This window comes from Gadus chalcogrammus, chromosome 16, assembly GCF_026213295.1.
Source record: "Gadus chalcogrammus isolate NIFS_2021 chromosome 16, NIFS_Gcha_1.0, whole genome shotgun sequence".
Classification (NCBI taxonomy): Eukaryota; Metazoa; Chordata; class Actinopteri; order Gadiformes; family Gadidae; genus Gadus; species Gadus chalcogrammus.
The window spans coordinates 11,174,241-11,188,601 of record NC_079427.1 but is presented as its reverse complement, the minus strand read 5'-3'; the positions used below and the strand labels follow the sequence as shown (position 1 = coordinate 11,188,601).

Below are 14,361 nucleotides of genomic sequence, written 5' to 3'. Positions count from 1 at the left end.
CGCACACACAAACACACACACTGTGTTTCACCAGAATCACCATCCTGACTCAGAAACAATGCATATACAACATGATATTTATTTTTGCTTGTGAGCCAGGATTCCATTGCTAATTCATATTCACACAGACCAGTCCCATCCGCTACTCTGATGGCTACCTCGCCTGCTCCCTGGTCGGCACACACAGTGCATTCTGCTACAGTTTCTGTAGTAGGCAGATCTACATAAACCACAGTGCGTCATGTTAGGAGTTGCTAACGCCTCCGTCCATCTATTCACTATGCAGATCTACATTATCCACAGTGCATTCCCCTACAGTTTCTGGAGTATGCAGATCTACGTTAACCACAGTGTAATCTGCTAGTTTCTGGAGTATGCAGATCTGCGATAACCACAGTGTATTCTGCTAGTTTCTGGAGTATGCAGATCTACGTTAACCAGTGGATTCTGCTACAGTTTCTGAAGTAAGCAGATCTACGTTAACCAGTGTATTCTGCTAGTTTCTGGAGTATGCAGATCTACGTTAAACACAGTGTAATCTGCTACAGTTTCTGGAGTAAGCAGATCTACGTTAACCAGTGTATTCTGCTAGTTTCTGGAGTATGCAGATCTACGTTAACCACAGTGTATTCTGCTAGTTTCTGGAGTATGCAGATCTACGTTAACCAGTGTATTCCGCTACAGTTTCTGGAGTAAGCAGATCTACGTTATCCAAAGTGTATTCTACTACAGTTTCTGGAGTATGCAGATCTACGTTAACCACAGTGTAATTTGCTAGGAGCTGCTAACGCTTCCATTTCTCCGTCGTCTATGCAGATCTCCCCCCTCCGCCCACCCCCCCGCCCACAGAGAGGTCGGACACGGCGGGCGGCGGCGGCAGCCGGGCGACCGAGGGCGATCTGGCGGCGGCGAGCGGGTCGCCCGCCGCCCAGCGGAGGCGCGGGTTGGTCTCGCCCCAGAAGAGAGGGCCCTCCAAGTGGCTGGCACAGGGTACGTCCGCGCCGGCAACACGCTGCAACTTTTATGGGATGACTCCTAGCGCCAATCCCACTCGGCCGGCGTGCGGGGGGGAAGCGGAGCAGTTCTGGGAATGATTTTTTTATTTCGACTCACTTTTGTCGCACGCAGAGGATCTTTCGAGTTTGACTCTTGAACTGGTCGGTCTCCTGGAGAGAGCAGTATTGTTCTTTTTTGAGGGATCTGTGAGGATGATGTGTGCTGTGATATGTCTATAAACGGCTGTTGTTGTTATCTCTGCAGTCCTGAATTGTGATATATTATTCCATGTACCGATCGGTGTAGAAAACACTGTACATTATGAAATACATTACAGTTAACAACATCTGAACGAACTGAATAACCCCAAGAATGTACAATAGATTATGTGAGACTATGTGATTCACTATCTTTCTACATCAATGCATTAAATTATTTCAAGTCATTGACCTTCTTTAAACCGCCATAGAGGCTCAATATTCGAGATTAGTGATTGTTTCTTTGTCCTCATTTACAGATGAGAACGTGATCCTGTGCGGTCAGTCCTGCGCCCTGCCCAAGGTCCAGTCCTCCAGCTACGGGTCCCTCGGCGGGGCCCCTGTTCGGCCCGCCACCAGTCCAAGGGCCCCTGGCTCTGCCGAGAAGAGGAGAGATGAGGTGACGCTTCCGAACTGATCCACTGCAAGAGTTTGCACCCGAGCACACATTGTGGCGGTGCTGTAGAAAAAAAAAGCTTTTTCGCTTGTTTCCCCATTCATTCGCAGACAAAGGAAAAGCTGAAGAGTGCTTTCATAGGGGGAGGTTGATATCTAACACCGACCATCCATTCAGAGTCATAGAGTCAGACCATGGCTTAAAAAAAATACCAAAAACAAAGTTTACACTAAATATATGACTATCGCAAAAGAAACACATTCATTGTATGTTATTTAACGACACGGTGTGAAGACCTGATACAATTTCGTAGTACGATGTATCAGAGGTGAGATCATTTAGCTTTATATTACCACATAATCTTTTTCTATAAATTAAATCCGGCCACGGCCAAAGTCCATATCAATCAGTAACACACATCTTTAGTCATCAGTATCACAAGGGTCTATCTATCAGTTACATACACAGTCTATCAGTAACACACAGCTTTAGTCATCAGTATCACAAGGGTCTATCTATCAGTAACACACACAGTTTATCAGTAACACACACAGTGTATCAGTCACACACACAGTGTATCAGTAACACACAGCTTTACTCATCAGCATCACACTGGTCTATTAATCAGTAACACACAGCGACAGTCTATCAGTAACACACAGCTACGAACAACAGTAGTATCACACTGGTCTATTTATCAGTAACACATAGCACCGTGTGTCAGTAACACACAGTTTGTATCCATCAGTAACACAAAGTAACATTCATCAGTAACACACAGTCTATCCATCGGTAACACACAGTAGTATCACACAAGCCTGCCTCCGGGCTCGCTGTCGCTCCTCTAATTACGGGCTTTGCTTGTTTTGCTTGCAGAACCTCATTTAAACAGAAACTGATTATGTGACTTGATGGGGCGCCTCTTCTATCCTCTCTGGCTGCTTTTTCGTGAAAACCCATCAGCCTGTTGCCATGGCACCCTGAGAGAAGCGGGAAGATGAAACGGAGGGAACACGCCATGGCTTGCCACCTGCCTTTTTTTACTCACTGCTGTTATTTATATTCAATTTTGGATTTGATAATTTATTCTATTTTTTTGTGTGTTTGTTTATTTATTTATTTATTTATTTATTTTAGCTCTGCCACTGCGTGTATATTAAAAACATCTTGCAATGTGTAAAAGATGTAATCAAATGTGCTACAAAAATGATAATGACAAAGAAATACAGTATTTTTAGAAAAAATTGACAGAAGTAACTTTTACTATTGTACAGCAAGATTATTGAATGTAGCTTACGTTTGCTGTTTACTAATATGTATTTTTTTTATGATAGATTAAAACATATGGCAAATGGAATAAGTTGCAAAACGCCACTGTGTGTGTGTGTTTGTGTGTGTGTGTGTGTGTACGTGTGTGTGTGTGTGTGTGTGTGTGTGTACGTGTGTGTGTGTGTGTGTGTGTGTGTGTGTGTGTGTGTGTGTGTGTGTGTGTGTGTGTGTGTGTGTGTGTGTGTGTGTGTGTGCATAGGTTTGTGTTCCCCTGTGCGTGCACATTTGTTTGCGTTAGTGTCTGTTAAAGTTTATATTTGTGTGTAAATGCGTGCTTTGTCCTTCCTAATCACCAATGTGATAGTTCTGTCGAGATTTGTAACCTGTACAATAAAAGATTTGTTACAAAACCGACGCATTTGTTCCTCATCGTGTCCTACAACTGCCCTAATGGTTTTCTCCAGCATGTAAGACATAATGGTATTTATTATCGTGGGCAACTCCCTGCTCGAGGGCTTTCAACTTCTCCCCTATTGAAGACACCGCGCATTGTTTCACGACCAGAGCAGCGGGCAACGTGAACTGGATTCAAAGTATTTATTTATTTATGACATAAAACTGAGTGGATGTGTGTTGCGTTGTGTTAAATCAGTTGCATCACCAACGGCACAGTACAAATAAGAGAGATGGGGGGGGGGGGGGGGGGATGGGTTGGCCTGACACACATCAGGAGCAGCACTTGGTTTGAGCTGATTGATAAAGAACGATCTTAGTTAATTATCCTGCATAGTGACATCCAGACCATGTTCAATTAATTACAGAATTACAGACGTTTATGTTAAACGTTAGATTTGAACCGGTTTTTACCAAATGGTCGCACACACATTAAAGGAGCGATTTGACTGTACAGTACTTAGTCATCAAATAAACATGATTTGTCATCAGAGATTAAGGAAAGTAAGAAAAACCGCCATTTTCTCCTTAGAAGTGTCCCTTCCAGGTCGAAAGGCTTGTTTTTGATTTTGTGTTATGATTCACTACTCTACCATGAAAACCCTGCCAGATATTACACAAATTGTCACAAAAACACAGTGTGCTGCAGTAATGGAAGTAAAGTAAGCAAGCCATCTGGATCAAAATTTTACTCAATTCTACCCGACCTTACAGCCTTATAAGAAGTACCTTGTTCAGAGCCATGCTCAAACACAGATATATCGTGGTGTTACAATTAAAAGATGGAGACAGCTGAAAGCCCAGAAGGATTTTAAGAAGGACTCCACATGAGCCAGTGTATGATTTGCAAACGATAATTGCATTGCAAACTAATATATATTGCAAACGTACATACGACGAGTGAAAACTCTCTCCAAAATAATAGATTTGGACTGCAGTATCTATTCAAAAGCTCTGTGTTCGTTAAAAAAAAAAAAAACTTTGATGAATTATGTGTATCTTGCTTGACTCCCCCTGTCGAATTGGAATGTTAAAGATGTTTTATGGATGTTAAAGCATATTTGTTATTGAAAATGTCTAAGAAGTCACGGACAATTATGGGATAACCCTCAGAATGGGTAGCCATTGGCCAATGACCACAGAATCCTACCAGGAAGAAGGATAACGAAAAGCTAATGCACTTAATGCAATGCATGATTAAAAGGCTTATGCAATATACATGTGCGCTACTTGATCAAACACTGTGTATGTATCTACAGTAAATGTGTGTGTGTGTGTGTGTGTGTGTGTGTGTGTGTGTGTGTGTGTGTGTGTGTGTGTGTGTGTGTGTGTGTGTGTGTGTGTGTGTGTGTGTGTGTGTGTGTGTGTGTGTGTGTGTGTGCGTGTGTGTGTTTGTGTGTGCCTGTGTGTGTGTGTGTGTGTGTGTGTGTGTGTGTGTGTGTGTGTGTGTGTGTGTGTGTGTGTGCCTTTGAGTGTGTGTGTGTGTGTGTGTGTGTGTGTGTGTGTGTGTGTGTGTGTGTGTGTGTGTGTGTGTGTGTGTGTGTGTGTGTGTGTGTGTGTGTGTGTGTGTGTGTGTGTGTGTGTGTGTGTATGTGCGTTTGTGTCTTTTTGACTAACATTACATTGTTTGAACTCTAGATTACCCACTGGGACAATCCATAAACTGAATGCTTCCTGTGCGTCTCAGAATGAGATTATTAACATGAGCACAATAATCTATTCGGAATTGATTTTAATTTCAAAGAAAGATGAACCTGCCCCTTTTTTTTTTTTCGGTAAATAGGAAGACAAATGTTCCATCAGGCCAACACTTTTCCTTTGTGGTTTTTGCTTGTTTTCGACCCCATAGTTTATGGTTTATAGTGTATCTGTGCTGTCCCCGGTGTCCAGCGCCGTGACAGGGATGGGGTGAGGACGGATTTAGGAAATGAATAAAGCATGTTTACCATTGAAACAAAGCAATAGATCAACAAAACGCTATCTAACGGACAGATTTCATTTCCCGAGTGGGTTACTGCGTCAAGGATGACTATGCCAGTGGACCAACCCAGTGACTGTATCCTTCCATCTGTGGCGGCAGAGATTAATGCGTGACAATCTGATAATCCTGGAGCAGTCCGATGTGTTTTTCCCTGATAGAAAGGCACAGCCTAGTGGTCATATGGAGGTCCTACCTTATTATTTTAACTCATGGGAATGTGTGGCCAAAAGTGAATGTCCAAGGTCACAAGGTCTACACTATCACTTGAGAAAGGTTTTAATGTTGTTTCTCAGTGTTTTTGATTGTTTTAATATATATATATATATATATATAAAATTATAAAAACCCATTATTATATGATATAAAATACATCCCAGGTCATAATTTATTTGTTATTACAATTCTAAATGACTTATGCTATGGTGATTAAATGCCTTGTTTGAATTGTATCACTTTTATTTAAACATAAAATGGCTGTGATGGCTCATTGGGAACACAGTACATAGTGCACTACCATGTACTATTTACTCTTGAGACGTTTAGTAGACACTTTAATCCAAAGCGATGACATTGAATTTAAATACTTTAAGGAGCAGTTACGGCCATCTTGCTCAAGATGCCCACAGATAGATCATGGACATGAGGCATCGAACCCAGACTATTACAGCTGAAGGCCACCATGCCAGCTCTGTCTACTGTTCATGATAACCCAGGTTCTTACAAACAAGGTCAAAAACCAAAAAAGTGAAGTTAATCTCAGATAATTATTTGGGGTAACTAAAAATGTATATTGTACAAGTCTTATTTTGCTATTTGGTGTTATTCTGTTGTCATTTACTTGTTAAGTTATTTTATCAAATTGCAACAATAAACGTTTGCAGCTTCGGCGTGGTGGAGGCCTGTTGCACATCATCCGCTTAGCTGGGGGGGCCGTGTTACGCGGTGAATCGAAAGCCATGTGTCATCACTATCATAGGGGACTTGCACAGCGCTTTAACAATTTTGTATTTTCAGCAAATTCCCCAAAAAACAAAACTGATCCCCTGTGATTGGTTGGGACTCTGTGCGTGTCCCCCTTTGTCCCGACAGGCAGTGTGTTCGCCCGGTTTCCTATGCCCAAACAAAACTTGTCCACCACCCCGAGGCAATACCGCGCTCCGCCGTGCGTTCACGACCCACGTCATTCAGGAGATTCTCACGTTTACCGTGAGATAACGAAATAAGGTAGACGGTCAATTTATGATTTTTACATGCATTTCACATTCTTGTGTGTGTCATCAATTTTGAAGAAACATTCTTTCTGTGTCATTCTTGTAAATTATTCTTTCAATTAATTTAGAAATGATTTAGGGGCCTACTGTGACCACCTTTTGGCTGTGCAATCCCTTCTCCCCATCTAAACACAGAACAGATAGAGCCTATAGTGTGTTCTCTTTTTAATTCACGTCCTTCTATCGTTGGCTCGTTTGTTGGCAGGATGTACAGCTTCATGGGTGGAGGGCTGTTCTGTGCCGGCATGGGGAACATACTCCTCATGATCTCCACGGCAACCGACTACTGGATGCAGTACCGTCACTCCAACAACTATATGCACCAGGGCCTCTGGCGATACTGTGTGCCTGGGAAATGCATGACACACACAGATAGCATCGGTAAGGAAGAGTGTGTTTGGCTGACTAGAAGTACTGGTGAGTAGAGTGGCTTGGCTGGCAACCGGAAGGTTGCTGGTTTGAGCCCCAGCTCCTCCTGGCTGAGTGTCGAGGTGTCCTTGAGCAAGACGCCTCACCCTAACTGCTCCGGACAGGTGTGGCGTATAAGCTATAGAAAGGAATCATGATGGCAACCCACCATGACTCCAGAGGAGCCTGGACTTTCTTCTCCAGAAGTACTATCAATAGATCCCTTGGCTTGTCTCTTCCCAGAGTACTGTGTTCAGACCAGGCTTGGAGTGTCAGTCGAAACCAGTGCCGTGGGGAGGTCTTTGAGGTGGTACCGCAGAGAAGGATTTTACCTGAAGATAGAATTAATTTCACCTGTTGGCCATCCGAATGCTTAAATACAATCACTCTGCAAATACAAAAACATAGATAAGCTTGACACAGTCAAATAATTATTACCATACATGAATCTCATAGCGGTCATCTCAGTGCCATCTTGGCCCTAAGCGAGCTGAAAGCGGGATTCAGACCCCAGCATCCGGTCATCATCAATCTGCAAATGGTTAGAACCAAGATGGCCACTAGGTGAATATAGGGCCGATAGTGTAGTAGGCTGAACGACAGCTTTGACCTCTCCCTGTGCCGCTCCCGTCCCACAGCTTACTGGGACGCTACCAGAGCCTTCATGATCCTCTCCGTGCTGGCGTGTTTCATTGGGCTCGTCATCGGCGTCATGGCCTTCATCCACTACTCCTCGTTCGATGGATTTGACAAGACCTTCGCAGCTGGTATCTTCTTCTTCATCTCATGTAAGTGATTTTTGGGGAACGTCTTCCATCAAAAAGTGGACCTCTCAGCACTGTAAACAGTGTTGTTGATGTTGATGGTGGGAATTTTGTTCGCAGGCTTCTTTGTACTGCTGGCGATGGCTGTATACACAGGGGTCACGGTGAACTACTTTGGGAAACGCTATGGAAACTGGCGATTTTCCTGGTCCTACATTATGGGCTGGGTGGCCGTGGTACTCACTTTCTTCTCAGGTGTGTATGACAATGGCCGCTCTTCATCACTAGGAGGTGCTCGAACCTCTTGTTCATGTTCAGTTTGGCTTAAATTTGTATCGGCATTGAATATCAGTGTTGGTCATTACTGGTGATGTTAATCGTGTTATATGATTATTTTCAGGTATCTTCTACATGTGTGCCTACCGAATGCATGAATGCCCAAGAAACACCAACTCGCGCTGAGCTGTGCCAAGGCATTTCACCGTTCCTTCCCTGGTCTTTTAAATTATGACTTTAGGAGGAAGCATTTTGTTCTTGGACACACACGATTTGCTTTAATCTAGACAACTTGCAAATATGCTAAATAAATGAGAATAAAAAATATATAATGGTTTGTCATCATTTTGGAAAAAGAGTTGAAAATTGTTAAGATGGACTGTATAAAATCTGTCATGGTGTCAGTCTCGCAACAGGAAGCATGTTTGTGATGTCATGAGCATCGAGGTCAAAGGTCACATAAATCCAAATTTGTATGTCATTTTGAAAAGCTACATAGAATAAACTTTTAAGGGTATGTTAAGCACACAGCGTATGATAGTGATAAACAATTTAATACGAATTCTGTAACTTAAGTCGAAGAGGTGGAGTGAACACCATTTCCCCATTTGCTTACAAGAAACACCAAAAACCCATTTAGGCACCAAGACACTCTGTGAGTCATTGAATTTGGCTTTGAATTAGTCCACATGTCCGGATCATAAACTTTAGTAGGGCAATTTTACATTCATTCCGTGTTTTTTTTCTTAAAATATCCCAACAGTCTTCGGTAACATCCAAGGCTTAACACATCAGCACAGCATCCAACACAAAGACAAAGGCATAACATACTCTGAGCCTTGTCTGGATAAAGCTCAGAATACACCCATTGTTGTGGTAGTGCAATGAAAGGAATGAAGGGAATTTTAAGAAAAGGTTAAAGTTGCCCCTGTGTTCAACTCTCTGTGGTTTGACTAAACAAAAGATTACATGGAAGAAGACACTACTGTCGATACACAAACACAGGTCATTTCATCGTGAGACCAGTGTGGGCAGTGTGGCCAGCATGGGATCAACTGTAATGTCGGGGAGCAACATCTGCGTATATATAATAAATATTTGGTTAAACTATAAATTATATCAGACACATTTCTTCTCCCAACGAGCTTTTTGACGCCCTGCATCGTTGACACCGCCATCGGTGTGTGCATTTGTGAATGTGTGAATGGCTGAAAGTTAGGCAATGTTAGGCGCTATATAAATGCACTCCATTTACTCTAACGGAGGAACGGACAACTTAGCGCACGCCAGGTAAACCCTATTTGGGCCTTTTCGCACCGTTTCCTTGTTCACTTTACGCTGAACATGTCTGGAGACATGACTAATGACTAATAAGTATATACATATTTTAAAGAACTTAGACAACCAGAATTTGTTCACCTCGGCGGTTTGGAGGAGGGAAACACAGTTAGCATCAGGACGATCCAGGGGATGTTCACCTCGGCGGTTTGGAGGAGGGAAACACAGTTAGCATCAAGACGATCCAGGGGATGGCGGTTTGGAGGAGGGAAACACAGTTAGCATCAAGACGATCCAGGGGATGGCGGTTTGGAGGAGGGAAACACAGTTAGCATCAAGACGATCCAGGGGATGGCGGTTTGGAGGAGGGAAACACAGTTAGCATCAAGACGATCCAGGGGATGGCGGTTTGGAGGAGGGAAACACAGTTAGCATCAAGACGATCCAGGGGATGGCGGTTTGGAGGAGGGAAACACAGTTAGCATCAGGACGATCCAGGGGATGGCGGTTTGGAGGAGGGAAACACAGTTAGCATCAGGACGATCCAGGGGATGGCGGTTGACGAAGAGGAGGACGGAACCGAGGAAGACTTGAGCCATCAGACAGAGCACAGGTGAGTGAGACAGACGTGTGGAAACGCTGGATGCTTCATTGGTTCTCAATCGCATCTCAAATGTCGTATTACAACCGAACACTAACGGGCTGAAACGCAAGTGAGAAGCGCCAACCCCAAGTAGCTTTGTGGGCGGTTCTATGGCGATGTTGTTATTTTACCGGTGGATATATTACTCTTGCGCCCGACGCAAACCCAAAAAGGGTTGGTCTGAAGTAGCCTTATTACCCGTAGGTGTGGTTTGGGCGTAACGTGCAATAAACCAATGAGAGTGCCATCTTCCACCCCCTTTAAGAGCCATGAGCACATTTCAATCTGACGAGTTGATATTTTGACAGCGCGTTGGCAGTCTCTGATGAGACAGATCCATGGCCACATGAATTTTAAACTTCCAATGGCTCAGTTTATGGCCAAATAATATGGCCCAATTCACACATGGAATAGCCTTTTCTTCCACAACTTCAGAAATACTGAGTCCTCAAATAAATTCCGGCAAGAAAACTTAACACACATATGATATGCGGTAACTGTCTATTTAATGAATACGCAATACATCAACAAATGTTGTTTTTATACCAGTATTGTATGAGTTATCGTTATCGACTTGTGTTCCTAATATGCATGTGTCCCCCCGTTAATATACATTGCAATGGACTGTATTATGCGTTACGTGTTTAGTTTGCGTGTGTTTAAAAAGATGGATGCACACAAGCGCCCCCGCATTCATTAATTGTTTTTAACACTCACTCGCGGTAAAACAATGTTTTCTCACGATCAAATACTCATCAATCCTAAAAGTTATGGGCTTGTACGCAATGTCTGTGTTAAGAAAATATGTGTTTGCTGTACGGTGTTTGCAGATGCATTGATTTAAAAGTACAACTTATTACCGCTGTATCAGCTGTTCTTCCCATATAATTTACCAAGAATTTGTGGCTAGGTAGATGAGAGAAGCAAAGAGTATGCGCGAGGTGCACAAGCAACATTATGCATGCGCCTTTAAATAGCATGTGAACAACGTGCCACTGCCTTTAAACCAGGTATTTCCTGGTTTGTGGCGGAATTGTTTTCTGAAACTGCAAAATAGCACCAGGGAACGTTTGCGCCACAACACACCTCCTCCTTTCGCCAAACTGCCCCTTGGGGCGCAAGATCATTCCCTAATTTAGCAACGCGTGGCGTGGAGGGAAAAGAACGCTCTGCGCCAGTTGCAAATTAATAACGATACATGCGTCAGTGCAGAAAGTAAATTGCGCTGGATGCAAGATAGGGCTGTGTGGAAGAAAAATTTTCCTAAGACAATGTGGGTGTCGGATTGAAGCAGTAAATATCCACGGTCAGGACTAACATAATTGAGCACCGCTTCTCGCTCGGACAAAGTTCCGCCAATATTTCGCAGAGATGGCCGAAGCGAACACCTGGATGAGAAACTCGTTCGGCAATCGAAACCTCCATAATGCCAGAGGACTTCAGTGTTGGGGAGCAGGAGATTTCAACAGAATTGTCATGCGACGAAACATTGAAGTCTGCTTTCAGAAGTTGACCTAGGTTGGACTTTTGGAGACAGCAACACAGCAAATACCGTAAGCTTTCTGACAACGCCATTGATCTTCATACTGAAAAGTCACACACATGTAACATCAGTGCTTTCTAATTTTCTAGCATCTTCTCAACTAGAATGCAATGTACTCGCTGTGAATTTGTGTTAGTAATAAGGTAACACTGATTTGATAGGACACCTTGAATCTTTCCTTAGGGTATCGATAATCATAATAATGAAAAGATCCTTTCATTATTTTGCACAAAAGGGCCAAGGGAACTACAATGAGATCTTTATCACTGGATTTAAAATCAGAAAAGTGAAATGGTGTCATCAGAGGATTTACAATTCTGACCTTGGATTAATATCTACATGGCAGACTGCTCAGACTCACTGTCTCACTATCTTTCAAAACATTTTTGTTTCTACCAATCATGTTGCTGGATGCAGGGATTTGTAAGTGTGTGATATGATTGTTGAAAGAAAATAAACTCGGCCAGAACGAGTAAACTCTATAAAATTATTTTTTAAGTTTTCCAGTAAACACCCTATCAAGATCGGCCAGTGTAGCAACACATTCATTAAAATCCCTGTCCGAAAGCTACATTCACTCGTGCAAATTAGTTTTCATTTGTTAAATATCTCCGTAATGAAACAGGACATAAGGCGTTACTCCGCCCCTTTCGTTTTTGGTTTCCGGCCCAGGTTTGTGTAATCTCTCCTAAGAAGTTTGGCTGTAACATAGTAGGATTAAAATGGCTTGACCAATAAAAAAAAAAAGAATGAACTTAATTGACTGAGGGGGACTTGGTGCCCTGTCTGTTGTTTGTTAATTATTCACAGATAGTCCAGACTTGTTTAGTCGTGGTGAACTAGGAGTGCTCCACTCCCCAACTGGGGGCCAATGGCCCACAACACACAACACACAAGCCCACAAAACTTGTAGAACAGTGCAGGGAATGGATACGTCACAAAATAAACTAGAGAAATTACAAATATCACATCCAATAATCAGCCGACCCCGGATAAGCGGTTGAAGATGAGGGAGGGCATCCGATAATCAGTCTGCAAACAAGAACAATACAAATGCGTGTAATAAAAGATTTTTTTTAAAAAAACATTTTTATTTTTATTCACAAGCTCAAATCCTACAAACTGCCCTGTTTATTTGGGTAAGCCAATCAAATTTGTTTGGATTGTGTACCCCGCCCCCCTGAACCTTCCAAACATTAATATACCTTGCTTTATGACTGAGTTAATGCTTATTTCTGGACTGCATAATAACACAAACTGGAAGTAAATTTTGGATGGTTGTTCGTAAAAACATACTTGAATCCACTTAGTTAGAAATCAAATGTTTGTGTCATAGAATTATGTGTCAAAGATAAAACTGTTTTATAAAAGCCATATTCAATCTTCTTCTCAGTGTTGCGTAAAGGTTTTAATATTTTTGGCATTTGCAAATTCCTGTGACCTTAATATTTGAAGAAGACAAACAGCTCAGGTTACTCTATTGTCTATGATCATCCCACTCACACCCTTTTGCTCCTCTGTGGCACATATAAATGGATGGACAATGCAACTGATATTGTATCAAGAAGTAACAGAAGAATAACAGGTGAGTCAACTGGTTGCGAGTAACTGCGCCGCAAATGTTGACCTTTTTTAATCTATTTAAATACGTCTCAGTTTAACTATTTCTGTTTTCATTATATTGCTATCTGTTTTTTGCTATTGGGCTACTTTTACTTGCATTTGGACCAGACATGATTTGATTACGTGTCAGTTTAGTTCTTTAAAATCCCTACAGCTAAGGATTGTTTAATATGTCATTATTTACATTAAACTGATTGTATTTGAATGTAAGGATATTGTTTATTGGGAGTCCCTCTCTCACAAAACAACAGTCTTTTTTTCTTTCTTTCCTCGCTTTCTAGAACAATGTGGCTGTTTATCCTTGTGCTCCAGCTTTGGTTAGTGAACGCACAGGAGACACTGCCGGATTCACCGTGTCTTTTGCATGCAACAAACAGAGCTCCAGGTTCGTAGTAGTCTCCACAATTGAAGAAACAAACATAATTACAATAATTACATAATTACATCAAATGTATTCCTATTTATGTTTTTCAATTACTTTATTTTGCTTACTAGAAAATGACGACATAGAGGTGACCTGTAACCCAGAATACATGGAGTTGAGCATCTTTATCTGCCCTATTTACCAATCTCTTTATGACGAAACTAATATGGCTCTGAATGGAGAGTTTGGCAAGGAAGTGTGCCGTGGGATACCAGACTGGGATGCCGATCCGCCTGTACTGAGATTCAGAGTCTCCATGAATGAAAGTGAAGAAAGTTACTGCAATTGCTATAACGAGGTACTCGGATAAGACCGTTTTATGCTCGTTCCACATTGAGAACAGTAATAAATAGAAAAAAATAGAACTGTCTCCAATTATGATGGTGAGACCGATGTCTTACAAATGTGTGTAAACCATAGTATATGAAAAAGATTTAAAAAGAACGCCGGCATTATCCCTTGTTAACATAATTGAAACTGCACCTTTAAAATAAAAATGTGAAACCAGACTTAACAATTATTGTTGACAGGTAATCACTGAGATCGGTACAGGACTGTTTTCCGACTTCTCAAATATACAATATGTAAAAGTCATGGGATCCATCGCTTCCCATGACCCTACTGCTGGAGTCATCACATATCGGAAGCAGATAAAATACCAGTTTCTTTGCAAATTTCCCTTGCAATATTTGGTGAACCACACGGAACTTGCAGTGTGAGTACACCGACCCAGTGAACCAACTTTATAGGCTTTTATCTTCTTTGGGGGGTCATTTAT

At 42.1% G+C, this 14,361-nt stretch overlaps 2 protein-coding genes across 2 annotated transcripts in view; both read left to right on the top strand.

Moving 5' to 3' along the window:
• LOC130405609 (roundabout homolog 2-like) overlaps window positions 1-2,923 on the top strand; it is a 52,589-nt gene extending 49,666 nt beyond the window's left edge. Inside the window, exons 25-27 of the mRNA XM_056610786.1 lie at window positions 817-990; window positions 1,466-1,653; window positions 2,527-2,923. Coding sequence (XP_056466761.1) covers window positions 817-990; window positions 1,466-1,653; window positions 2,527-2,538 — 374 coding nt within the window. The 3' untranslated portion in view covers window positions 2,539-2,923. The remainder of the gene's footprint in view (window positions 1-816; window positions 991-1,465; window positions 1,654-2,526) is intronic.
• A 3,907-nt stretch (window positions 2,924-6,830) lies between these two features.
• On the top strand, window positions 6,831-8,267 carry lim2.3 (lens intrinsic membrane protein 2.3). Its single transcript, XM_056611913.1, has 4 exons — window positions 6,831-7,005; window positions 7,671-7,820; window positions 7,917-8,051; window positions 8,197-8,267. Exons 1-4 carry the CDS (start codon window positions 6,831-6,833, stop codon window positions 8,256-8,258), a joined length of 522 nt encoding a protein of 173 aa, XP_056467888.1. The 3' UTR covers window positions 8,259-8,267.
• Window positions 8,268-14,361: the final 6,094 nt, after the last annotated feature.